At 31.5% G+C, this 24,817-nt stretch overlaps 1 protein-coding gene across 2 annotated transcripts; it reads right to left on the reverse strand.

Moving 5' to 3' along the window:
- Positions 1-70: 70 nt before the first annotated feature.
- On the reverse strand, positions 71-22,769 carry LOC127724679 (uncharacterized). Of its 2 annotated transcripts, XR_007992643.1 has the most exons (10): positions 22,674-22,769; positions 19,647-19,806; positions 19,046-19,182; positions 17,343-17,452; positions 16,427-16,548; positions 15,402-15,703; positions 14,007-14,149; positions 13,197-13,318; positions 9,088-12,164; positions 71-285 (listed from the first exon to the last, which is right to left on the reverse strand). XR_007992643.1 is itself a non-coding variant. In XM_052231729.1 (9 exons), the coding sequence occupies exons 2-9, from the start codon at positions 19,777-19,779 to the stop codon at positions 11,641-11,643; spliced, it is 1,593 nt and encodes a 530-aa protein (XP_052087689.1). In that variant the 5' UTR covers positions 19,780-19,806; positions 22,674-22,769; the 3' UTR covers positions 8,879-11,640. The 2 variants fall into 2 exon arrangements, 1 of the variants encoding a protein (XP_052087689.1); XM_052231729.1 differs by lacking the exon at positions 71-285 and having other exon boundaries at positions 8,879-12,164.
- Positions 22,770-24,817: the final 2,048 nt, after the last annotated feature.

Here is a 24,817-nt window from a genome sequence, read left to right on the forward strand (position 1 = left end):
ATTTTAAAAGAAAAAAAAAAAGGAAAAAAAGAAGAAAAAGGAAACCCCCCCCCCCAAATTTTTGAACCCCCTTATGATTCATCACCCCCAAACTCAATTCCAGCCTTCCCTTTGTGGTATGGTACCTTGCAGTACAATTTCAGAGAAATCCATACACTTGAACACAAGTTATTGTCTGGAAACTAGAAACATGTGTTTTTTGGCCCCTTTTTGGCCCCAAATTCCTAAACGTTTAGGCCAATTACCCCCAAACTCAAACCCAGCTTTCCCTTTGTGATATGGAACCTTGTAGTACAATTTCAGAAAGATCCATACACTTACACACAAGTTATTGTCCCGAAACTAGAAAAATGCTTGTTTTTTGCCCCTTTTTGGCCCCTAATTCCTAAAATATTGAGGCAATTACCCCCATCATCAATCCCAGCCTTCCCTTTGTGGTATGGTACCTTGCAGTACAATTTCAGAGAGATCCATATACTTGAACACAAGTTATTGTCTGGAAACTAGAAAAATGCTTATTTTTGGCCCCTTTTTGGCCCCCAATTTCTAAACGTTTCGGCAATAACCCCCAAACTCAATTCCAGCTTTCTCTTTTGTAATATGGAACCTTGTAGTACAATTTCAGAAAGATCCATACACTTACACACAAGTTATTGTCATGAAACTAGAAAAATGCTTGTTTTTTGTCCCTTTTTTGTCCCCTAATTCCTAAAATTTTGAGGCAATTACCCCCAAAATCAATCCCAGCATTGCCTTTGTGATATGGAACCTTGTGGTACAATATCAGAGAGATCCATACACTAACACACAAGTTATGTCTGGAAGTTACAAAAATGCTTATTTTTGGCCCCTTTTTGGCCCCTAATTCCTTTACTGTTGGTACCATAACCCCCAAAATCAATCCCAACCTTCCTTTTGTGGTATTGAACCTTGTGGTAAAATTTCATAGAGATCCATTCACTTAAACTAAAGTTAGAGTGCGAAAACCAATGTGTCTTCGGACGACGCCGGACGACGACGACGCCAACGTCATACCAATATACGAACACATAAATTTTTTTGCAATCGTATAATAACTCCAATTTTAATAAAATGCTCCGCTGGGCGCAGCTTGATACGACCACAGAGGTCGAACCCTGAACAGTTGGGGCAAGTATGGACACAACATTCAAGCTTGATACAGCTCTGAATTTGGATTGTGATTAAATATTTGACACAGCATAGGTTTCTGACACAGAATGAATGTGGTCTAAGAACTTAAATTTTTTTAAATTTACCTATTATGGTCCAATATCCAAAATCTAAATACATGGTTAGATTCAGCATATCAAAGAATCCAAAGAATTCAATTTTTGATGAAATCAAACAAAGTTTAATTTTATTCAATTTTTGTTGAAATCAAAAAAAGTTTAATTTTGGACCCCAACTTGGACAAACTTGAAGCTGGGCCCATAATCAAAAATCTAAATACAAGGTTAGATTTGGCATATCAAAGAACCCCAATAATTCAATTTTTTATGAAATAAAACAAAGTTTAATTTTGGACCCTTTTGACCTCAATATGAACCAATTTGATAGCGGGGCCCACAAATAAAAAATCTAAATACATGGTTAGATTCAGCATATCAAAGAACCCCATATATTCAATTTTTGTTGAAATCAAACAAAGTTTAATTTTGGACCCCAATTTAGACCAACTTGAAAACTGGGCCCAAAATCAAAAATCTAAATACATGTTTAGATTCAGCATATCAAAGAACCCCATATATTCAATTTTTGTTAAAATCAAACTAAGTTTAATTTTGGACCCTTTGGACCTTAATGTAGACCAATTTGAAAACTGGACCCAAAATTAATAATCTAAATACACGGTTAGATTTGGCATATCAAAGAACCCCAATAATTCAATTTTTGATGAAATAAAACAAAATTTAATTTTGGACCCTTTTGACCTCAATATGAACCAATTTGATAGCGGGGCCCACAAATAAAAAATCTAAATACATGGTTAGATTCAGCATATCAAAGAACCCCATATATTCAATTTTTGTTGAAATCAAACAAAGTTTAATTTTGGACCCCAATTTGGATCAACTTGAAAACTGGGCCCGAAATCAAAAATCCAAATACATGTTTAGATTCAGCATATCAAAGAACCCCATATATTCAATTTTTGTTAAAATCAAACTAAGTTTAATTTTGGACCCTTTGGATCTTAATGTAGACCAATTTGAAAACTGGACCCAAAATTAAAAATCTAAATACACGGTTAGATTTGGCATATCAAAGAACCTCAATAATTCAATTTTTGATGAAATAAAACAAAGTTTAATTTTGGACCCTTTTGACCTCAATATGAACCAATTTGATAGCGGGCCCACAAATAAAAATCTAAATACATGGTTAGATTCAGCATATCAAAGAACCCCATATATTCAATTTTTGTTAAAATCAAACAAAGTTTAATTTTGTGGACCTTAATGTAGACCAATTTGAAAACTGGGCCCAAAATTAGAAATCTAAATACACGGTCAGATTTGGCATAACAAATAAATGTGGTCAAAGATTTTACAAATCTAATGCGCCATACTGTGCAATTAAAGATTACTTTTTGAAATTTTTCAATATTTGAAATTTGAAAAAAAAATAATATTTGAAGAATAATTCTTTTTAATTTCTGAAATCTGAAATGAGAAAAAATTTACCCCCCACAATTTCTTTTTACCCCCCATAAAAAAGATTTTTTAAAATAATTACCCATTTAAATTTACCATAGTGCTAACTTAATCTATTTTATAATAGAATTTAAAATGTGGTGTCAAATCTTTCATATGGATTTTTTTGTAAAAAAAAAAGATGCAACATTTGCAGATATTTTTACTGGTCTTCCTTTATAAATATGCATTTCTTTAAACATAATTTAAAAGCAGTGTAAGGGAAGTAATCAAAACGTTGTATGTGGATTACCTCCCTTACACTGTTTTAAATTGTCTTAATTGTTCATTAACCATTACTTTATACATAATTTAAAAGCAGTGTAAGGGAGGTAATTCAAATGATATAATTTGATTTATCTCCCTTAGACTGCTTTAAATTATGTTTTGTACTAAAGTATTTGTCCTTATAAAAATGCTTGTTTTTGTCCCTTTTTTGGCCCCTAATTCCTAAAATTTTGATGTAATTACCCCAAAAATCAATCCCAGCATTCCCTTTGTGATATGGAACCTTGTGGTACAATGTCAGAGAGATCCATACACTAACACACAAGTTATGTCTGGAAGTTACAAAAATGCTTATTTTTGGCCCCTAATTCCTTAACTGTTGGTACCATAACCCCCAAAATCAATCCCAACCTTCCTTTTGTGGTATTGAACCTTATGGTAAAATTTCATAGAGATCCATTAACTTAAACTAAAGTTAGAGTGCGAAAACCAATGTGTCTTCGGACGACAACGACGACGCCGACAACGTCATATCAACATACGATCGCAAAATTTTTTTGCGGTCGTATAAAAATTACTTGATATTTAGAAGAAAATGAAAAATGTGCAATTTTTCCATTTATAAAGGGGCATAACTCTAGAACAGTTAAAGTGACGCAAACCAATTTTGGGACGTACGTACGTACAGACAGACAAGGGTAAAATTAATGCAACCACCGCTATGACGGAGGCATAAAAATATCAGCAACATTACTTCAACAAAAAAAGAGATTTTATTCATGAATTATATTATAGCGTTCAATGCTGGACAATGGCCATTGTTAAATATGCGCTTGTTACTAGGTGAGCGACACACTCTTTAGAGCCTCTAGTTACTGGTTACAGTTAATACCTATCTATTAAAGTTTCGAGATAATTGGCGAATTATAAAAAAAATAGTACAAAATTGTCTTTTAAGGGTAATAAAATCTATAAGGAATCTGACAATGTGTCCTGGTAGGGTGACATGTCTTCCTGTAAACATTTACCTTATGAACTATTACTTTACAATGTACAAGTTTTAGCTTTCTAAAAAGCTTTTAAGTAAGATGTGGTTTATGTGGTTGTTTAAGTATTGGAAAGGTGTTATTTATCGCCTCTGTGCATATACTCATAAATGTGGTATTACAAGCCTGTCTTAGATGGGACGTATTAGGGTAGATGGTAGTTTATCTATGAACACTTCCTACAAAACCTCAAATTTGCTTCAACCAATTCCCACAAAATTTTAATGCAACATTAAGATTGACAGAAGAAAGCCTCCTTTTGATTTTAAAATTCTTTGGTGGTGTCATACCAGAAATACTGTTTGATTTTGAAAATTTATGATTTCTCATTCCACAGTTAATGAACTTTGACATCAGATTTATAAAAGGTAATATTCTACATGTCATGCACTAGATCTAGTATGCTTGGATCAATTTACTACCAACTGAACACGGTTGTTGGTGTTGGTGAATCTTGACTCTGGATTTAGAAAATTTTATGGTTTGTCATTAATTTATCCTTATCAATTCAAAATTATCAATTAATCAAAATTAACTGCCTGAACCTATTCATCAATATGAATTTTACGTGACATGATATGGCAAGGTAAACTAGTAAAAGCAAAATAATTCATTGATTGGGTATTGGATCGGATCTTGATTACTCATCCTGTATTTTTTCTGTATTTAATATCTTCTCCTGTCCAGGACATGTTGCCAATTCGTTATCTCATTCTTGCCAATAGAATCTTTCCCCCATCATAAGGCAATCAATGAGAACCAATTTGTGTTATGTAATAATTTCAAGACGGCATGAATATCCTATGAAACTAAAAGCTTTGCACTGTGATGAGAAGCAAAATATCTGACTCAGTGTGTCAACTTTGTACAAAGCAGTGTTCATATTCATATCACATCAACATTGTTCTTGTCCTGATATGCATGTAATATTTGTCACTGGGTGTAAACATCAATCCATTCGTCATTGTAGATTAAGAAAGATATGAAAATAAATTAAAATTTCAAACTTGAAAGAAACATTTAATAGGATTATTAAATAAATAAATTTCCATATATATGGCAACAAAAAATATGATTGACAACACTGATATGTAAATTTTGTATGAAAGATTTGTACACTAATCACAATCATATATGTGCTTACACCTGGTTTAAAAATATCGTTGAAAGTTCATAAGTTCACAAGTCTGTGTGCTTGTACTTTCTGCAACCGGTTCCTATGGTTACAATGACTGAATTTGCAAAGCTGTCAATCAATTACACACAATAGACAGATTGAATCTTACAATGGAAATGATTGGAAAAAATTACAATTTACTTAGTATGTTGATTTTTAAGAAGATAATGAATCTTTCAACGGCAATTTTAAATGTAGTGTAGCAATTTTTTTTAAAACTTATATCCTAAGGTTATAATTAACATATCCCAGATTTAAACATTCACATAAAGTTACAGATATAGCATACACAAGAATATTTAATTAACATCATTTCTGGGTAACAGTTTCTATATAAATACATATAGCCACTTCTAGTGATCATCCTTATCTAAAGAGTGTCTAATCAAATAACCTTTTGACACAGAGATATATCTCGCCTGTATGTAATTTTGATGATAAAATGCAATACTTAACTAAGCTCAAAGAACTATGACTGAAGGTTCAGGGCCAAATAATGTAAACAGAAATGAGATGTAATATGCCACTGTTATTACAACTGTATACCAAATATTATTGATTAATCATAAGTGATAATGGGACCTCCGTGACATAGCGGTCTAAATACATGTAGTCAAACTACCGTATCACTAGCCTGTCAACACTGAGGTTGTGAGTTTGAATCCTGCAAGTGGCAGGTGCGTTTGACTCCCATCTTAATTGACTAGTCAGTTTTCCTACCGAAGTTCAGTGGTTCTCTCTGACTTCCTCCACCAATAAAAACTGACTGCCAAGAAATAGCACCTGCCTTTACTGGAAACAGCAAGCTGAAGTCTAGTTTTCAACTTCATCCAGGCGAGATAAAAATTGAGTTCAACCCCTCCAATATTACACTGAAAAACTTCCATGAACACATTTTCACAAAATCAGGTACGCAAGTTCTCTTACTGAGACCAACTTTAACAAATGCATAAAAATAAATGTTGAACATATTGTAGTGTTCTTCATATAGGAACACACTCAATGATTGTCATATAAACAGAGGTATATGTTCATTTTTCTCTAATTCTTTGGCAATTTAACCCTTTCCGAACCCATTGTATAAAAAAATTCAAACAACGTGTGGTTGCCCATGATCTCAGAAGATGATTGGATGAGATTAAGAGTCATAACCTTAATCAGCTCACAGGATGAATCAAAATGTGCCAACAGGTGTTAATGAAATTGACAACTTAGTAGAATGTGGAAGGCACTCGAAGGGGATTTTCGTTCATCAAAAATGAAAATTTATTTGATAATCATTAGAGAAACAGATTTTTACACAGTTACTCGTGGATTATCGGATTTATCCAATCCCGATAGTTAAATTATCAATTTTAACTACCTCGATTGGATAAATCTGATAATCCACTGGTAAGAATCTATATTTATCAGATCACAACAATGTTATACATTTGCTTTTACAAGAGATAATCTATTTGAGAAAACAAAAATGTTATGCAAATAGTGCCAAATACATATCTTTACAAGAGATTAATGAAAAGGGGAGAGACAGTCTACTGCAAACAATAAATGCATACTAATACACAGTGGCATAATAGAAAATAATACTACTGATTGATGCTTATATTGTAAAATGTGTATTGAGTTACTTTCTTTGTTCGTAGGGTTTATTATACATTTGAACTCTTGATAACTATCTACAATGAAATACTTTGAATTCCGAAAATTATTGCGAAAAATGTGTCAGGGTTGTAATCGCAATAATTTAATCTCACATTTTGTTTTTTTTTTATATGCAGTATTGCAAAAATAATAATCTGATTTTGGTCTAAATGACAAAATCGCAATAATAAATACATGCAATAATTTCTGAATTTACAGTATTGGAAAAAGACTATAAGCCCCTTATAGTAACAGTTTCATGAAAACCAAAATAGAAAAGATTTTTTATTGATTTTTTGGTTAAATACAGGGACTCAATAGTTTCCAGTCAAATACATATTTTTGACCTTTTCAAATTTTGTTGATGAACTTTGAAAAATTATAAATACAAAAGTATTACTGATGAACTTTGATCTGAAATCAAGTCTGAATTCAGTTTTTTATTAGGAATAAGAGCAGGCACTGTAAGCTTCTTCTCAAAAATTTAAACTGCCACTTGTATTTTTACAGAATAGTAGTATTAACACTAGATGATAAGCATATTCATCAAAACCATATACTTTGTTTTTCTATTCTATTAAAAACAGCTATTTAAAAAAAAAGAAAATTATGAAACCATTCAGACCATTTCCCATTCAATAACAATCTCAAAAATTATGTATCAAAAGAAAAGTAAAAAGCACAAACACCATAGCATTGATAGCAACCCTTTTTAACACATGGAACCTCAGATTCAGATTTAAATAAAGAGAAAATTTGAATTACAATCAAAGAATAAATAAGTATTTGACAAACAATAAGTAAATATGTACCAATAAATATTATATATCAAACAGTACAATACTGTTTTTCTGTGTTTCATGGAGTGGTGATTACAAGGAAATAAGAATAAAATGCTCCGCAGGGCGCAGCTTGATACGACCGCAGAGGTCGAACCCTGAACAGTAAAGGGAAGTATGGACACAACATTCAAGCTTGATACAGCTCTGAATTTGGATTGTGATTAAATATTTGACACAGCATAGGTTTCTGACACAGAATGAATGTGGTCTAAGAACTTAAAAATTTTAAATTGGACATTCACCTATTGTGGTCCAATATCCAAAATCTAAATACATGGTTTTATTTTGGACCCTTTTGACCTCAATGTGGACAAAGTTGATAACGGGGCCCAAAAATCAAAAATCTAAATACATGGTTAGATTCAGCATATCAAAGAACCCCATATATTCAATTTTTGTTGAAATCAAACAAAGTTTAATTTTGGACCCCGATTTGGACCAACTTGAAAACTGGGCCCATAATCAAAAATCTAAATACATGTTTAGATTCAGCATATCAAAGAACCCTAAGAATTCAATTTTTGTTAAAATCAAACTTAGTTTAATTTTGGACTCTTTGGACCTAAATGTAGACCAATTTGAAAACGGAACCAAAAATTAAGAATCTAAATACACAGTTAGATTCGGCATATCAAAGAACCCCAATAATTCAATTTTCGATGAAATCAAACAAAGTTTAATTTTGGACCCTTTGGACCTCAATGTGGACCAATTTAAAAACGGGGCCCAAAATCCAAAAACTTAATACACGGTTAGATTCAGCATATTAAAGAACCCCAAGAATTCAAGAATAAAATCCCATTGAAATTGGTCAAGAGATAAGCAATTTATACGAAGTATCTTCTTTTGCACAATACTGTGCAATTGAATATTTCTTGCTATTGCGCAATACTGTACAATTGACAATTTCTTGCTATAGCGCAATATTGTGCTATTGGATATTTCTTGCTATTGCGCAATACTGTGCAATTGAAGATTTCTTGCTATTGCGCAATATTGTGCAATTGAAGATTTCTTGCTATTGTGCAATACTGTGCAATTGAAAATTTCTTGCTATTGCACAATACTTATTATATAATAATTTACACATCCTGTTTGGTGTGTATCTCCTACCATATCATTATTATTTGCTTTTAAATATAAATCAGAAATAACCAACTTAAAATGGAAATTTTTAAAAGGAAAAAAAAAAAAAAATCCCCCCCCCAATTTTTTGAACCCCCTTATGATTCACCACCACCAAACTCAATCCCAGCCTTCCCTTTGTGGTATGGTACCTTGCAGTACAATTTCAGAGAGATCAATACACTTGAACACAAGTTATTGTCTGGAAACTAGAAAAATGTGTTTTTTGGCTCTTTTTGGCCCCTTATTCCTAAACGTTTCGGGCAATTACCCCCAAACTCAATTCCAGCTTTCCCTTTGTAATATGGAACCTTGTAGTACAATTTCAGAAAGATCCATACACTTAAACACAAGTTATTGTCATGAAACTAGAAAAATGCTTGTTTTTTGCCCCTTTTTTGGCCCCTAATTCCTAATATTTTGAGGCAATTACTCCCAAAATCAATCCCAGCATTGCCTTTGTGATATGGAACCTTGTGGTACAATGTCAGAGAGATCCATACACTAACACAGAAGTTATGTCTGGAAGTTACAAAAATGCTTATTTTTGGCCCCTTTTTCCTTAACTGTTGGTACCATAACCCCCAAAATCAATCCCAACCTTCCTTTTGTGGTATTGAACCTTATGGTAAAATTTCATAGAGATCCATTCACTTAAACTAAAGTTAGAGTGCGAAAACCAATGTGTCTTCGGACGACGACGACGACGTCATACCAATATACTACCGCAAAAATTTTTGCGGTGGTATAAAAATGGACAGATAAGTGTTAAGGATGCCATGGACAGATGGATGGAAAAAGAGACAAACAGAGGTAAAGCAATATAATCTCCATTTTTAACAAGGGGTATATAAAGTACCATGCACGTACAACAAAATACTTGACAAATCACTTTCATATTAAAGATTTTATAAACATACTAATTATACAAGATATTCAAATTTGTAGTCTCCATACAAAAGTTTACCTGAAATTTAGGAGACAATTGTATATGAATTTGAGCTTAGCCAACCTAAAACATAGGTTTTACTGTTGCAAATTGATTAAAAGGATATTTGCAACAGTAAAACCAATATTTAAAATAGACCAAGCTTAAAATACATATACAGTTATCTTCATTGTAATGCTAAATAGTCAAAATGTTCCCTTTTTTATTATTTAGTTTTAAGGTTTTCAGGTAAAAAGTGTGACTGTTCTGTAATATATAAAATAATTATTTTCATTTTTCTGTATTTTACTGAAGAAATCACCTACCCCCAAAAAAATTCCATAATTCAAGATGGCAGCAAACCTTACAGACTGGTAGAATGTTGAATTTACCACCTCCAAAGTTATGTTGATGACCAAAATACATGTAGTTGTTAAAAATGAATTGCATTACAAAATTTTGTAAACAGACAGATGAAGCCTATATCTATGTCCCCCATGTTGTGAGAGAAAAAATATACAGAAGAAAGTCCGTTTCAATAGATTAAGATCACTACAAATAAGATCAAACTGAGGTCAAATTTTCAAAGTTACACTATGAAACGGATGGATCAATTACTGTCATAAATTACTGGAATTAAGAACACCATCATATAAAGAGACAATAAGCATATTCAACAAATATTCTAAGTTATTTAAAAAAAAAACATCCTAGAATATATAAAGACAATTCCGAAATCATTAACAATTTAAAAAAAATATATATGAATGAAAGGAAAGGTTGGATAAATGTCAATGAGATAGCAGCCCATCTAGAAGGCAACATACAGCCTTCACAATAGTATACAATGTATGTCTAGATTTAAATCGTGCCAAGTCTATATTATAAAATATATTATAGTCTGAAACTTTTACATACAAAAAAAAATAAATATGTATAATCCTCTCTATAACACAGATTCTGATTAAAATATAGACAAAATAGTTAGTGATTTACTAGGTAAATATAAAATATTGAGCAGATGAAAATGTTTAAAACATTTAAATTCTACAATTTAAAAGTAATAATAATATTGTTTAACGAAGTCTGCTTTATTTTAAGTAAATGATCATGACATTACTTTGAACGAAAGTTTCAGTGATTTTTTAATTACTTTGAGCAACAATTTTCTGAAATTTATATTGAAGATAGTCATCATACTACAAATCTGTTGAAGTTTAAATAATACCACATGTGTTGGTGTAGTGAGAAACATTTATTTAATTTCTGTAAATTTCTGAATCAATTTTTACTTATTTATTTCAACTATTTTTTTCTTTATGGTGGAATTTATCAGTAAATATTTCCAGATACAACAGTCCTTATAAGATTGAAACCCTAGTTCCATTCTAGCAAATAAATCAAATAAAAATCAGAAAGTCTTATGAATATCAATTTTGATAGGAAGTGATTTGACCAGTATTTTATTTGATCTCTAATGAAGCTTCTTCAAATTTTCAAGCACTATAGACTGGATCACGTAATGATATGATATTATTAACAATGACATCACAGAACAACAGAGTAGAATATCACAAATAAATAAAATAATAAAAATAGTATCACAGAGAAAATTGTAATGTTACAGCCAAACTTAAAGTTATAACCAAATACTGTACACCCTGTATCTCCACTAACATATATATATATTCTGCAAATATATCACTGCTATGGATTCATTATAACTCCTGGAGTACCAATTTTTCGTGGATTTCATGGGGATAGGTGAACCACAAATTCATGTGTTTGACAAAGTACCAATTCCCTATAGGCTTGTGTGCAAACTTTTGTAAAACTTCGAAAAGACCATCTTTCCTCAATCCACGACAATTGGTACCCAAGAAAATAAATGAATCTTGAGCTCTATTATAAACGTATCACTGTTATTTTAGTAACTTCACCAGTACTCTAAATCTGAGTCACCTTCATCAGGACTGAAAGATGAATTGTTGCTATCATCACTAGAAAAACTACTATCACTTTCCCCATTAAACATGTTCTCTGGTGGAAGAACTTTACAAGCCCCAAAGCGACTCGCCATCTGGTGCAGAAGTAGCTCAATTTCAAAACTCAAAATGGAATCATGAGGAAGATTCAGTTTGTCAACTAATGTTCTTAGAACCGTTTTATTTAGAACAAAATTGATATATTCATCATAAACATCTAAGTTACTCAGATCTGCATCAGAAAATCTTTGCTTCAGTGTGTCTGCTGGCATTAATTGGGTTAATGAGCAAGTTTTTCCCAGAAAACACTGTTTGAAAATTACACGTGTTGCAGTTTGTTGTAGGGTAGACGAAGTTCGACCAAACATGTAGTTCACAAGTTTATCACAGACTGATCTTAAATGAGAAAACTCTGGGAAATCATTCTCCAAATATTCTGACATTTCTTCTACAATTTCCTTCCTGTTAAAGTATCCTGTAGAAACAAAATATAGAGTATTGTATTACATTTTACACAATTTAAAATTTATAGATTACTTTTTGCTAATCCATCGTGACTACAAAAGCACTTGCTGTATATTGTATGCTTTTTAGTTCATTGATGAAGAACATCAAGCAACTTTCAAGGTGAAGAATAGAAAGAAAACATGTAGCACTGTCCTTGATATAGCAAGTATTACCTAATATTTCATGGGATTTGTCTCTCAATATACATTCATCCTATATTCTTTCTTTTCCTTCCTTTAAAGTTGACCTTGTTATTGCCTGGATTTAATAAGAAAACTTTAAAGGATATATCTCTTGACAATGAGACACATGATTTAACATCTTTAATAATAATATGTATACTTTAGAGTCAATGTTAACTGGTGAGAATTGGAAAATAAGTAGGTCAAAATGCAAAATTTTCCCTCCGTATGTACCCTACTTCTTATAAGTTGAGATACACAAACTTTGATGTAAACTTGAACTGAATTCTTAAGCTTGAAAAGAAAGTAAAATTCCCTAATATGCATCTTTCGATCTTTTTGTGGTAAGAGTCAGCAGGTAAGACATCCAATAAATCCTACCATTTTATATATTTTGATTAACAAAAATATACCTATAGCTATCAAGATTATGCTATTTCGTGGAGAGATAATTAGATTTGACAAATATCTGATGCATTTACAACTGTGGTTTTAATCACTTTGTGAAAAAAATTGCAACATAATAATGTGATTGCACTGAGTAAGGAATATTTTCAACACCTTACTGTCTAATTATGTATATTCCGTAATTTGGTAATTAATATCAGATCTTCGGTTGTCTCTACTGAATCAAATCTCTATCTTGTCTTGTCTCTACTGGGCCATTTAGAACTTACCAATTGATCAATGGTACTGGCACTTGCCAATCTTTAATAACCTTAGGGTGACCTTTAGATGTCCTGTTTTTGTTAACTTGTGTTGTCTAAATTACATAATCCCCACATCTCCTTTATGTATGATGTGTATACTATTCTTACCCATATCTACTAGGTGACCATATTGGTGAGGAGCTGATGCTAGTTCACTATGTAGATTTCTCCAGTTTAATGATCGTTGTATTGGAATAGACAGAAAACTTGCAAATATTGGTGACATTTTTCTGAAATATAATAAAGTATAAGACCTTTCATAATGGAATCTTCTATAATTTTTCATGTAATTCTTTTTTAAAATATAATCTGTCATTTAGGGATCTCTTACTGTGGATTCATTAATATTCGTTGGATACCAATTTTCGTGGATTTCGTGGGTACAGGGGAACCACGAATTTAAATGTTCAACGAAATACAAATTTTCTAAAGGATTGAATGCAGACTTTGCGATAACCACGAATTTAAATATCCACGAATATGCAAGTTTTCCTCAATCCATGAAAATTGGTACCCACGAAAATAAATGAATCCACAGTATTCCATGTTTTGTCAGATTAAGTCAAATATTTTAAATATCCCAAATTATACTAATAATATAAATCTGTAATTAAGTCTTTAGTAAACCAACCCTTGATATTAGAAACAAGTAATTATCCCAGAAGTGGATAGCAATGGTATGTAGAGTCATATTTATTAAATAAAATAAAATTAATATACAGTGTGGTCATGATGATTGGATGACCACATGCCAAAACATGTCGATCAAAAATAATTACCTTATAATCCTAACAAGCATATCAAATTATTCATGAGAAACTAAACTATGTAAGATATTTATTTAATGACTTCAATTAAATAACCATAAAGCTTGCATACAGGCCCATTTGATAATTACATTTACATGATATAACTTACCTTTTTTGTTTGCGTGTTTCCCACACAGTACCCCTGAGAGCAGCATTAGCACCTTTCTTCAGCAGTTTGTTACAAGCACTGATATCACCTCTTATCACACAATGGAATAATGCTGTCTGACCACGATTATTTTGAATATTGACCTGAAAAAGATTTTTCAACTTTACAACAGTATGTTTATATGATGTTTCCATCAGGACAGATATCTCTTGTAATACCTATTTCATTGATAGCAAAATCATGGGTCAATTACAAAAATAAACATGTCGAATGGTGAAGGCTGTCCTTAAATGTGGGAATAAATTTGTATACATTGCAGTTACGTCTGTGTCAGTAATTCTTACTTTCAAAACATAAATTAATTAACTTTTAAATTGTTTATAAAAATGCTACTGGATTTAGAACACATTATTTAAAGCCAATACTAAATCTCATTATGAATATTTTGTTAAAAGATTTATCCTAGTTGCATTTTAAAGCGCCAATCTGCCTAAAAATCAGGTAGTGGTGAAAACATGACAAAAAAAACTCAAGTTCACATTAATTCAAGTTCAAAATGTATAATGGTGCAAGAATATAATATTGGTTTCCTTTTCTTGTTCTGGTATTTCAAGATATAATTTGGTTAAAATACACTAAAAATTACCAATTAAGGGGAGCTAACTCCGTAATTTGCTATCATTCTCTTCTAACCAAAATTTATATAGAGATTTCTCGAATTAACAGACACACAGGAACAAAAGACCTACCATTCTACTTCAGGATGAGGGTAACTAAAAATAAAATGCTCCGCTGGGCGCAGCTTGATACGACCGCAGAGGTCGAACCCTGAACAGTTGGGGCAAGTATGGACACAACATTAAAGCTTGCTACAGCTCTGAATTTGGATAGTGATTAAATATTTGACACAGCATAGGTTTCTGACACAGAATGAATGTGGTCTAAGAACTGAAATTTTTTTATTTTACCTATTATGGTCCAATATCCAAAATCTAAATACATACACGATTAGATTCAGCATATCAAAGAACCCCAAGAATTCAATTTTTGTTAAAATCAAACTAAGTTTAATTTTGGACCATTTGGACCTTAATGTAGACCAATTTGAAAACGGGACCAAAAATTAAGAATCTAAATACACAGTTAGATTCAGCATATCAAAGAACCCCAATATTTCAATTTTTGATGAAATCAAACCATATCATTATTATTTGACTTTATATATAAATAAAAAATAACCAACTTAAAATGGACATGGATTTTGTAAATTATCAGGAATATCCATCAATAAGAAATTTTAGACAATGGAAATAAATGTGATAATCTGGCACTTACATAAAACATTACATCAATAAAGGTGCATTTTTTTTGTACTAAAAGTAAAATGATGGTTACCTCTGTATCTTTGATAGACAACATATACTTGAGGAAGTCTTGTTTCACACACAGACTAGCACTATTATCCTCCAGTGTGTCGTCACTACACAGTGAAAGATCTTCTAAGTACTCATACATATCTGTACATGATGTATCACACATAGACAACAATGGGGAATTCCCTTTTCGATCAACAGCATTGATATTAGCACCATTCTCACACAATAAGCGTAAGAGTCTATCATCATGGCTATATATAGCTGTTTTGTGTAGCGGTGTTAGTTTACATACGTCATGAATGTTTGGATCTCCTCCATTACCTTAATAAAATTTTAAGAATAATTAAACAGAACATGTTTTGATGATGCAGCTGCACATTTCATAAAGTAATCAGTTCAGTGATGCTTGAGACCAAAAATTATTTTCCTGCCATATTAAGTTAAATATTATGACATTTATGTTATTTTCCAGATAATTTAGTAGACATACAACGAGTTATTTTAACTCTGATATGTAAGTTCTTTTCAAATGTCTGACTCCTTCTCAAATCAAATAAACAAAAAAAGTCACATGATCTAAGAAATCAGGTAATGTGAAATTTTAAAATGTAGGTTTTTCCTTAATCACATGTAAAACATGTAGTTATTTCAATGGCAAAAGTTTCAAATTATATTATGACTAACAATTCATTTTAAAATAATGTTTAAATATTCAATCTTTTACTATCTGAAAGTATGTTATGTTTTATAACTCACATCTTTAACACTTTGCTTAAGTATGGTGTGATGGTACTACATAAAAAACATCAAATATATCTCATCTAGTTAATATGTGTTTACTGTGAGTTTGGTGCATGTAATGGTTAGATGATTAGAACATTCAAAATAAATATCTATTAACCAACTTTAATTTTTACTTCTTACAAATACTGTAAATCCTGTTTTTACTATGTTTTTGTCAATGCAAAACTGCAATAAGAGTAATATCACATGATTTTTTTTTTCTCAAATATTGGAAAACTCCCACACACCAAAACAACTTACTCAATATAACAAAGATAAGATCCTCCACATGTTCTATAACGTCTTCTGGTGCTGTAAGATATTGTTTATTTAACCCTATGACCAAATCTACATGTGGATCCCATGTACTGTGGTAACCTGACCTGTAAAACATCATATGTAACAAATATCATATTATTGTACAAAACATTTTGTTTTAATTCCTACTCAAAGTTTCCTCTCCCTCAGACATTTCCTGTGTTTATTATGTAAGTTTTGAAAGCATTTCTCGAATATGTCAAAACATTTTCATATAGATATTATTTTCCCTAATTTTTCAAAGTTGTCATGTGTGTCTTAAGGTGGTACATAACACTACAGGGAGATAACTCTGTAAAAATCAGCGGAACGTTTTAATCACATTCTTTTGTTAAGGAAATATTAAGCTTCTCAATGATCAAAATTAGTGTTTGTCAAACTGCTATATATCCAATGAAATTTTTCCGATAAACTGTGTGGTTCAAGTTTTTTGAAATTTTTATATTTTTGTTAAAGGGTCAAAGTAAATATTTTGTCAAAATTTTATGAAAATTAAACGAGCCAAATTAATTTTAGTCAAAGTGTTTGGTACCACCTTAGAATGACAGAATACTCAGAATTAATTTTAACAAACATGGGAGACAACTCATGTCTGATTCAAAAAGGAAACACATAATATTAGATTGAAATCATTCTGTTAGCCTAACTGACTACAAGGATGGCGTGTAGAAGGATATTTCCAAATAAAAACTTTTGAGGTAGGTTTCCATTGATATCTCAATAGTTGACATTTATGAATTATTAATTATAACTTTCAAGCTTCAATTGTCTATTCATTTCATTTAAATTTTTGAATTAGAAAATAATTAAAACTCTCCTTTTTCACCTTTCAATTAGTTAACTTAAATTAAAAATTTACCATATCTGATTGCTGTGAAGATTTGGAGTTTTTGTCAGATCATTATAAAAATCGGTTAGTAGTTCTAAAGCAGTTTTTCCGGGTCCTTCATATTCACTTCCAAAATATGTCTGAAATAAATAGGAAGTAAAAATAGGTCAAAGGTCTCAGCAAGGGGTGATATTCATAAATAAAAGGAAATGTAGGATATACAACAATGAGACAGTAACAAAAAAAAAAACCCAAAAAAAACAACATATAACATCTTATTGATATTCACCTGAAGAAACAATCACATTAGTTTTTGATACTGCACAATCAAATCATTTGTTATACACCAAAAAGTCAATTGTTTAAACTATTTATCAATGTTATCACTATTCTTGACAATTTTTTTTAAATCATTTTCACATATATACATGTATCCCTTGACAAAGATCTTTTAGGAAGAAATACTGAGTCATTTACCAATTGATTAAAGATTTTGTAGTGTTTTTATCTTTACATAGTTTTGGTTAGTTTTCTGAGTTACGCTATTTTCGTATATCTACCAGACCTTAGTGGCTGATTGGTTTAGAAAATAACATGATTAAATACCATCTCATCAATATCAATTAGCAAGTATTTCATACATGATCAGGGTGGTTTCATGAGATGTATCATTATACAACATATCTTGTGAATAATTCATATTTTACACATATGTCATTAGTATGAGATGTTTCCTTTCTGTATTTGAAACTAAATAAATTGATCAAATCAGTAATACATACCATATTATCTTTGAAAGGAGTAGGTCCGGTAAGACTCCTTTTTGGCCCCAAAATATAGCTGTTTTACAAAATTGTTAAAATGTAACTTTTTAGTTATTTATTGGAAAGTAGAATACTTCTGCTACATAAATATGGGCTGTTTTTGACAATATAATGCACATATATTGGGTACTGGCATCATTTAGTCATGCTAAATTACTGAAATCTTCACAATTTCAGCATTTGAGTTAAATTTTAGACGGTTTCCATCTTAAATGGAAGTGGCCGCATTTGTATTCATTCTTAATATTTAAATGTAAGTTGTATTTGATGATAATTTAATTTTGGATGTAACAGGTCTTCTGATTGGCTGACGTTGTTTTGTTTATCAGCTCATAGACATAATTTTGTCATGTGACCGTGACTTCATCAACATTTTTTCATGGTTTACTCCGGTTTAAAATGGAATTTAGAATTAAATTATAAGAAATGACTAATATTTTTTCTGTCTATTCGAAATGACATAAAAAATGTGGTGCACACTTTAAAATAACCCGCTACACAGGTTATTCAGTGTGCACCACATTTTTGATGTTATTTCTTCATAGACAGAAAAAATATTACAGTCATTCCTTAAATAATACATAACATATATAAAGGTTGAGAGTGAACACGGATGCGACCACTTTCATTTTTGACAAAAACCATCTGAAAATGTACATATTATGGCATATTTGATAGATTTTTCATATTTAAGCTTGAATTTGAGCGACTGAAATGACTAAATCAGTTCAAATCTTTCACATACAGTAATTGAATCGACTGAAGTAGACACTTAAGTGTTTAAAAAGTGTCCAAAATCTTTCATCAGATGAACCTGAAATTTTGAGGTCAAAATCGACCCTTACAGGTCCTACTCCTTTATTACACAAATAACTAGTACAGTTGCAGGTAAAAACAAAGAATACATACTGTTGGCACTCGAAGATTAACATTTACACCTCTCTCTACTAAAAGTTTAGCTAGATACAAATGGCGGGGTCGAACTTTTGTTTGTTCCTCATCTGTTCCACATAAACATATAAACAAAGGTGTTCTCTGATAACAACCTAAATAAATAATATGAAGTATTTTCAAAATGACATTTAAAAATCCCTTGATAGTTTGGTATTTTTTTTATTTTACTTTTTGATAATGTTTTAACCTTTAAAAATAAATTGGGGTCATCCTCTTCTTATGGAAATTAACCTTTTTGAAAGTGAAATGTAAAATGAAGACTAACAGAGCATAAACAAATATTTATAGATATTTCTCTCTATATAAGTAATTACAAATGTAGTATAAACTTTTTGAAAGTTTAAAGAATGACAAGGTTTTGATCAGTACCAATCAGCTTATGTTGACCTTTGAACTCTGACATAGAAATAAATAATAAGATAACAACTGAAACTATTGCAAGTTTAATATGTACATGTGGCTGTCTATAAAAACTATCTTCATGTTTTGTTGTTATAGAAATAACATGCTTACATAGCAGTGTTGAGTGAAGTATTTATCTCTTCTTATTACAAACCTTCATCTAGATAAGATGGATTAATATTCTCTCTAATCAATCTTTCTGCTGCACCATAGCTGCCACTTTCTAAGGCTCTAGTCAAAGATGTTTCATTGATACCAAATTCAACATGAAACACACCACCAGCCATTTTATGTTATGTTTAAGAACCGGATAACTGAAAAAAAAATTATAAGAATAACATTTATAATTAAAAGCATAACCACTACATGAGGATTTTTTATTAACAAAAACATATAGGAAATAGTTCCAAAAATTTGAGAAATAGATTTCAATGAGAATTTCATTTAAAAAACTAATGCAATATTACAAAAATATACTGCTTAGTATTTTCCCCAGGGCCTTAAATTATGTACCATGGTCATGAAGGTGATATAATTTTTATAATGGTGCTTTTAGAATACATTATGAATGTGCCCATGTGGTGTACAAGTGTTAATTCAAATCCCATGGTGCTATTTGAAAATACTGTGGAGAACACAGTATTTAAAACTGTGACTTAATACAAAGTTAAATTAATTTACTAATGTACTTGTACCTATCTTGATGGTTATTTAAGAAACTATCGTCACTAACTTCAATTGTCAGGAAGAAATTTCCTTTTTTCTATTGCCTTAAATGTCAGGAAATTCCTTTGGTAAGTGTTTTTGTTCTGTTCATTGCATGTACATGTATATGAATATGGGACTTCAAAAAAGTTTTCATCACTAGAAGATCTTTCAAAGATAGAATTTCAACTTTTCCATTAGGAACACTGATTTCCAATGGCTTCTTTGTGAAAATATTGCTATCAAGGAACTCCTGATAGTTACCTGCAGTATTCTCCTTTGGCAACTTGTAAAAAGTACTATTGAACTTAGATATAAATGCAAGTACTGTTTCTCTAAAATGATAGCACCACATTTATAAAATATACTATCTTTAATATCTATTCAGATACCAACATGGCATAGATGCCAACCCTCTTTTGGTGCATTCAGTAAAAAGGTATAAAGATTTCAGTAATTTGTGTCTTTTTCAACTAATAATATTTTTAAATTATTAAAGTTTTGTAATAATCATATAAACAACTAGGCACACAGTGATATGATTGATTGATTATTGGTTGCTTAATGTCCAGTGGCAAATATTTCATGCATGTTGAGGACGAGAACAAATTAACAATAAATACAATAGGTATGTCCTTTAATAGATGTCATCTGAGATGGTCGGGGAAATTTGGACTGCCACTGGAAAATGAGTGTGTATTGGATATGGGACAGAAAGTTTGCATTGCAACAGGCCACTTACAGACTCCTCAAAGAGTTGTTACAAGGGTTCTTAACATGCATAGAGCGTGGCAATTTTTCTACACTAGGCATTGGATTTAACTTCCCCATTCTGACCGGACTTGGCTGCCTACTTGTAAATCCCGCAAAGCTAAATGGACGGATCCACTTGTGAAGGTTTTACTGCCGGTCTGAAGAAGACCTGTATTGGCCATATTTTGATTCCCCAGTCACCCTTGAGGTGGCACTCAGTGACAAATAAATGATTCTTTATCTATTAGAACTACAATTCAAAGTTAATGAGCAAATGAGGAACACCGACCATCGCGCTAAAGGGAAGTATTGTTTACAATATATGCAAAAAAAAGCATAATGTTTCGGTTTCCAATTTTGTTGTCAGAGTTTTCTTTCCTTGCTTCAAAAATATAATTATTCCACCAGACATCGTGAATTTGAAAACAAAGACTTGTTTCGTTCATTAATTATTTGGAATTGAAAAAGAAATGGAGAAGTCATTTATACTGGGATAGTCCCGAGAAACCCAAAGGAAAATAATAGTCTGAATTATTCATGCACTTAATCATGCTTAATTTTAGATGATTCTAACCAAAAATGAAGTGTCACAATGATAAAAATGATATATATAAATGGAGAACTGTTCTGTACAGGTAATGAACGTAAATCCGTAACAAATAGACTGTTAATTGTAACACCATTATTTTGGTCCAAAATTCATAACAATTACGGAAAAATCGTAACGGTTGCCTCTATGACATTGTACCATACACGAGAGATAACATCACATATCAGAAGAGACAAAGGCATTGGAATTGACTACATACTGTCCTGAATACACAAATTACAATAATTTCATATCAACTTTGGTGGAAATGCATAATTAAGCTAATGCTGCTGGAATTTTTCTACATGAAAGGAAACTTCTATATACATGTAAATATAATGAAGTTGATACTGCTGGTGGACTGTTAGTCCCTGAGGGGTTATAATTAGCTTAGCTACATGAATCTTATGTCCCTTTATTTCATAGAACTCCTAATGTGTTTTGGCTATCAAAATGTTTTGGTTTGAGGGTTCCTGATGAAGGTAAATCCAGAAAAATGCTTCATAGCAACCAAATTAATAAAGTGTATTTTTCTTCATTCTCTTTTGCGATGAAATGTAATTCTCAACAAATCCTCATGGTCGATTAATAGGTACATAATAATGTATTAATGACAAGGTATAAATCAGACGTAAAGATTCTAATTAAGTTCTGCAGACAACCACTGTTGGCTGCGCCTGGTCAGGAAATCAATCTGGTTTCCAATCCCTAAAGGGATTATACCTACACTAACTAAGTAAAATATATGACCTTAGATGGATTAAGCTTTTAGGTTTTGGTCATATAGCTCTTTAACTGTTTCCATTCTTATACATCCTTGGATTTCAAACTTTCCACTTAGAGTGTTCCTGCTTCAGATGAATGCATTTATACAGTAGTGTTATTATTTTATATATCTGCTATTTACTATATAAAAAAAATCTATGGCTTTAAATGGTTAACTACATGTTAATCTCAGGACAAAAATACAATTTATTTTCTGATAAGTCCTTAGTCTCAAACAGCTGAATCACTCAATGACTCACTTTCAGATTTTATTGAATATTGATTTTTGTAACCTAATTATTGATATGTTTGTGCCAGGACATATAAATTATACGTCTTATAATTTTTGCACTTTCTACTGCTTTTTACCTGTTGACATTGATGCTATCGTTCAACAAAGACTATCAAAAAACACACATACTTCGTCTTTTTCTTTGTTTACATAAAAGCTTATGAGTTACCTCCCGTAGGAGATTGACCTCGTCCAATAACCTGCAATTAATAGTAAAATGGAAACCACCACTGAGAACCTGATTTTTAAAATTTAAAAGAAAAAGGACATTTTCACAAAATTGTAAGTAAACTACCTGCTATGATAGAAGAAGAATCAGATGTTAATTTACTAATGTGAAAAATTTGAGACAAACACTGTATTGACTGACTCTCCCCTTTTTTATTATTGAACAATTATTGTCTGTTATGTCAGAAGTCCATTACTAGAGGAAGTGTGCACGCTGTACTATATAGCTGGGCGATCACACTGTCCCGTTATCAGTGGAAAGCGCTATATGTGGTCCTCCCAAATCTCGTTTTTAAACTATGGAATCATGGGTAGAAATATTATCATCAAACAGATAGCTGTTAATTAGTCTCCTTGAGTGTTTGATTAATTATCAGTTTGTTGAAAATAAAGTGAGCCGATTTAGTGCGGTAGTTTCTTATTGCCAATTATTTAGTTTCATTTTCAACACTTAGAAAATGACATAAAATTTTATAAAAGAATACATTGGTACCATTTTTCATCGCTCAAAGGCAAATGAGAACTATAAAATCATATAAAATCTGCCGTGTCGGACTAAAATGTATCATCTATTAAAAAGATGTAGTTGTTTTTTATAAAACAATTTGATTTTTGTGACTATAAATAGCAATCTCGCTCAAATCCCGTTTCAAACACAGTTGGACAACGTGATCGCCTTACTATATAGCCAATCTCCCATACAGACAGCGTTGTCGTAGGACGACAACTCTGTCTGTATGGGAGATTGCTATATAGCGGGTTGCACACTTCCTCTAGTAATGGAAAAACTAAATTATTTAAATGCCCAAATAGGCGCATGCCAGGGCCGACCTTGCAAGGGCTGTATAGCCAGTCAAGGTCGTTAAAAACTTCCGTATATCTAGTAATGGACTTCTGGTTATGTGTATAATAATCATGCATGTATTGTCTGTATTTGTAACTTGATTGATATGCTTGTTATGAGCCTTATGATTAGAAAAATAAAAATATGCTATTATATTCTATTCTATACCTGGGAACACAGTGGCGGATGCAGAACTTTTTATAAGGGGGAAGGGGGAGGGGCACAGACTGCCACAAGAGGAGGCCCGCTACAGTCATGCTTCAGTGATCCCCTATATAATCAACCAAATTTTTCCCACAACCTCAAATGAAATTGAGAATGGAAATGGGGAATGTGTCAAAGAGACAACAACCCGACCATAGAACAGACAACAGCAGAAGTCACCAACAGGTCTTCAATGCAGCGAGAAATTCCCGCACCCGGAGGCGTCCTTCAGCTGGCCCCTAAACAAATATATATACTAGTTCAGTGATAATGAACGCCATACTAAAGTATGCATATGAATCTGTCACACTATGAATTGAATGAATTTTGGAAGACTTTATAAAAATGGCTGGTGTGAAATAAATTCAAAAGGAATTGCCTCAACTTAATTAGTTAATTTTGCAATGGTGTATTAAACAAATTCAAAGGGAGTTGGCTTAACCTCTTTCCCATCGTGGTCGGTCCATTTTATACTGATTTTTCTATTAATGTGTTTCTGTCCTAAATAAGCATGAAATGCTTGCCACTGAACATTACATCAAACAAGAAACTATCAATCTTATCATGATGTATATGTGGTACTAGTAGTATGTTAATTTGGATACTTTTGTTTTTTGTATCATACTTTAAATTATTTTGATATTAAATATCTGACGAGTTAATATTTTTAATTCTAAGTACTTATTGAGTAGTTTCTAGTCATGCATCAGTGGTTATATTTATTGTAAGACACTGTATCTAAACTACCCCGGCGAAAAATGTTTGGACTCAATAGTATCTAATGTCCGGTACGGTGACGGACAATCAATAGACAGAGACATGTAGAAATTCTGTTTATTTATATGTTGTTTTAATGGTATTGAAGAATATACATACACATATAACTATTTTCGATAGTGTGATGTAATATTTTCTACCACCGTTCTAGATTTATGGAGAAATAAG

The sequence above is a fragment of the Mytilus californianus genome, unplaced genomic scaffold, assembly GCF_021869535.1.
Source record: "Mytilus californianus isolate M0D057914Y unplaced genomic scaffold, xbMytCali1.0.p SCAF_14, whole genome shotgun sequence".
Lineage (NCBI taxonomy): Eukaryota > Metazoa > Mollusca > Bivalvia > Mytilida > Mytilidae > Mytilus > Mytilus californianus.

What these genes read in the sequence shown, in the direction of transcription:
- LOC127724679 (XM_052231729.1), bottom strand. Translation starts at nt 19,779, where the DNA reads ATGGCTGGTGGTGTGTTTCATGTTGAATTTGGTATCAATGAAACATCT. An exon ending in TCTTATCTTTGTTATATTGA is followed by an intron (nt 15,704 to 16,426) that starts GTAAGTTGTTTT and finishes AATTTTATTAAG; the next exon opens with GTAATGGAGGAGATCCAAAC. An exon ending in TGTCTATCAAAGATACAGAG is followed by an intron (nt 14,150 to 15,401) that starts GTAACCATCATT and finishes AATCTTTTTCAG; the next exon opens with GTCAATATTCAAAATAATCG.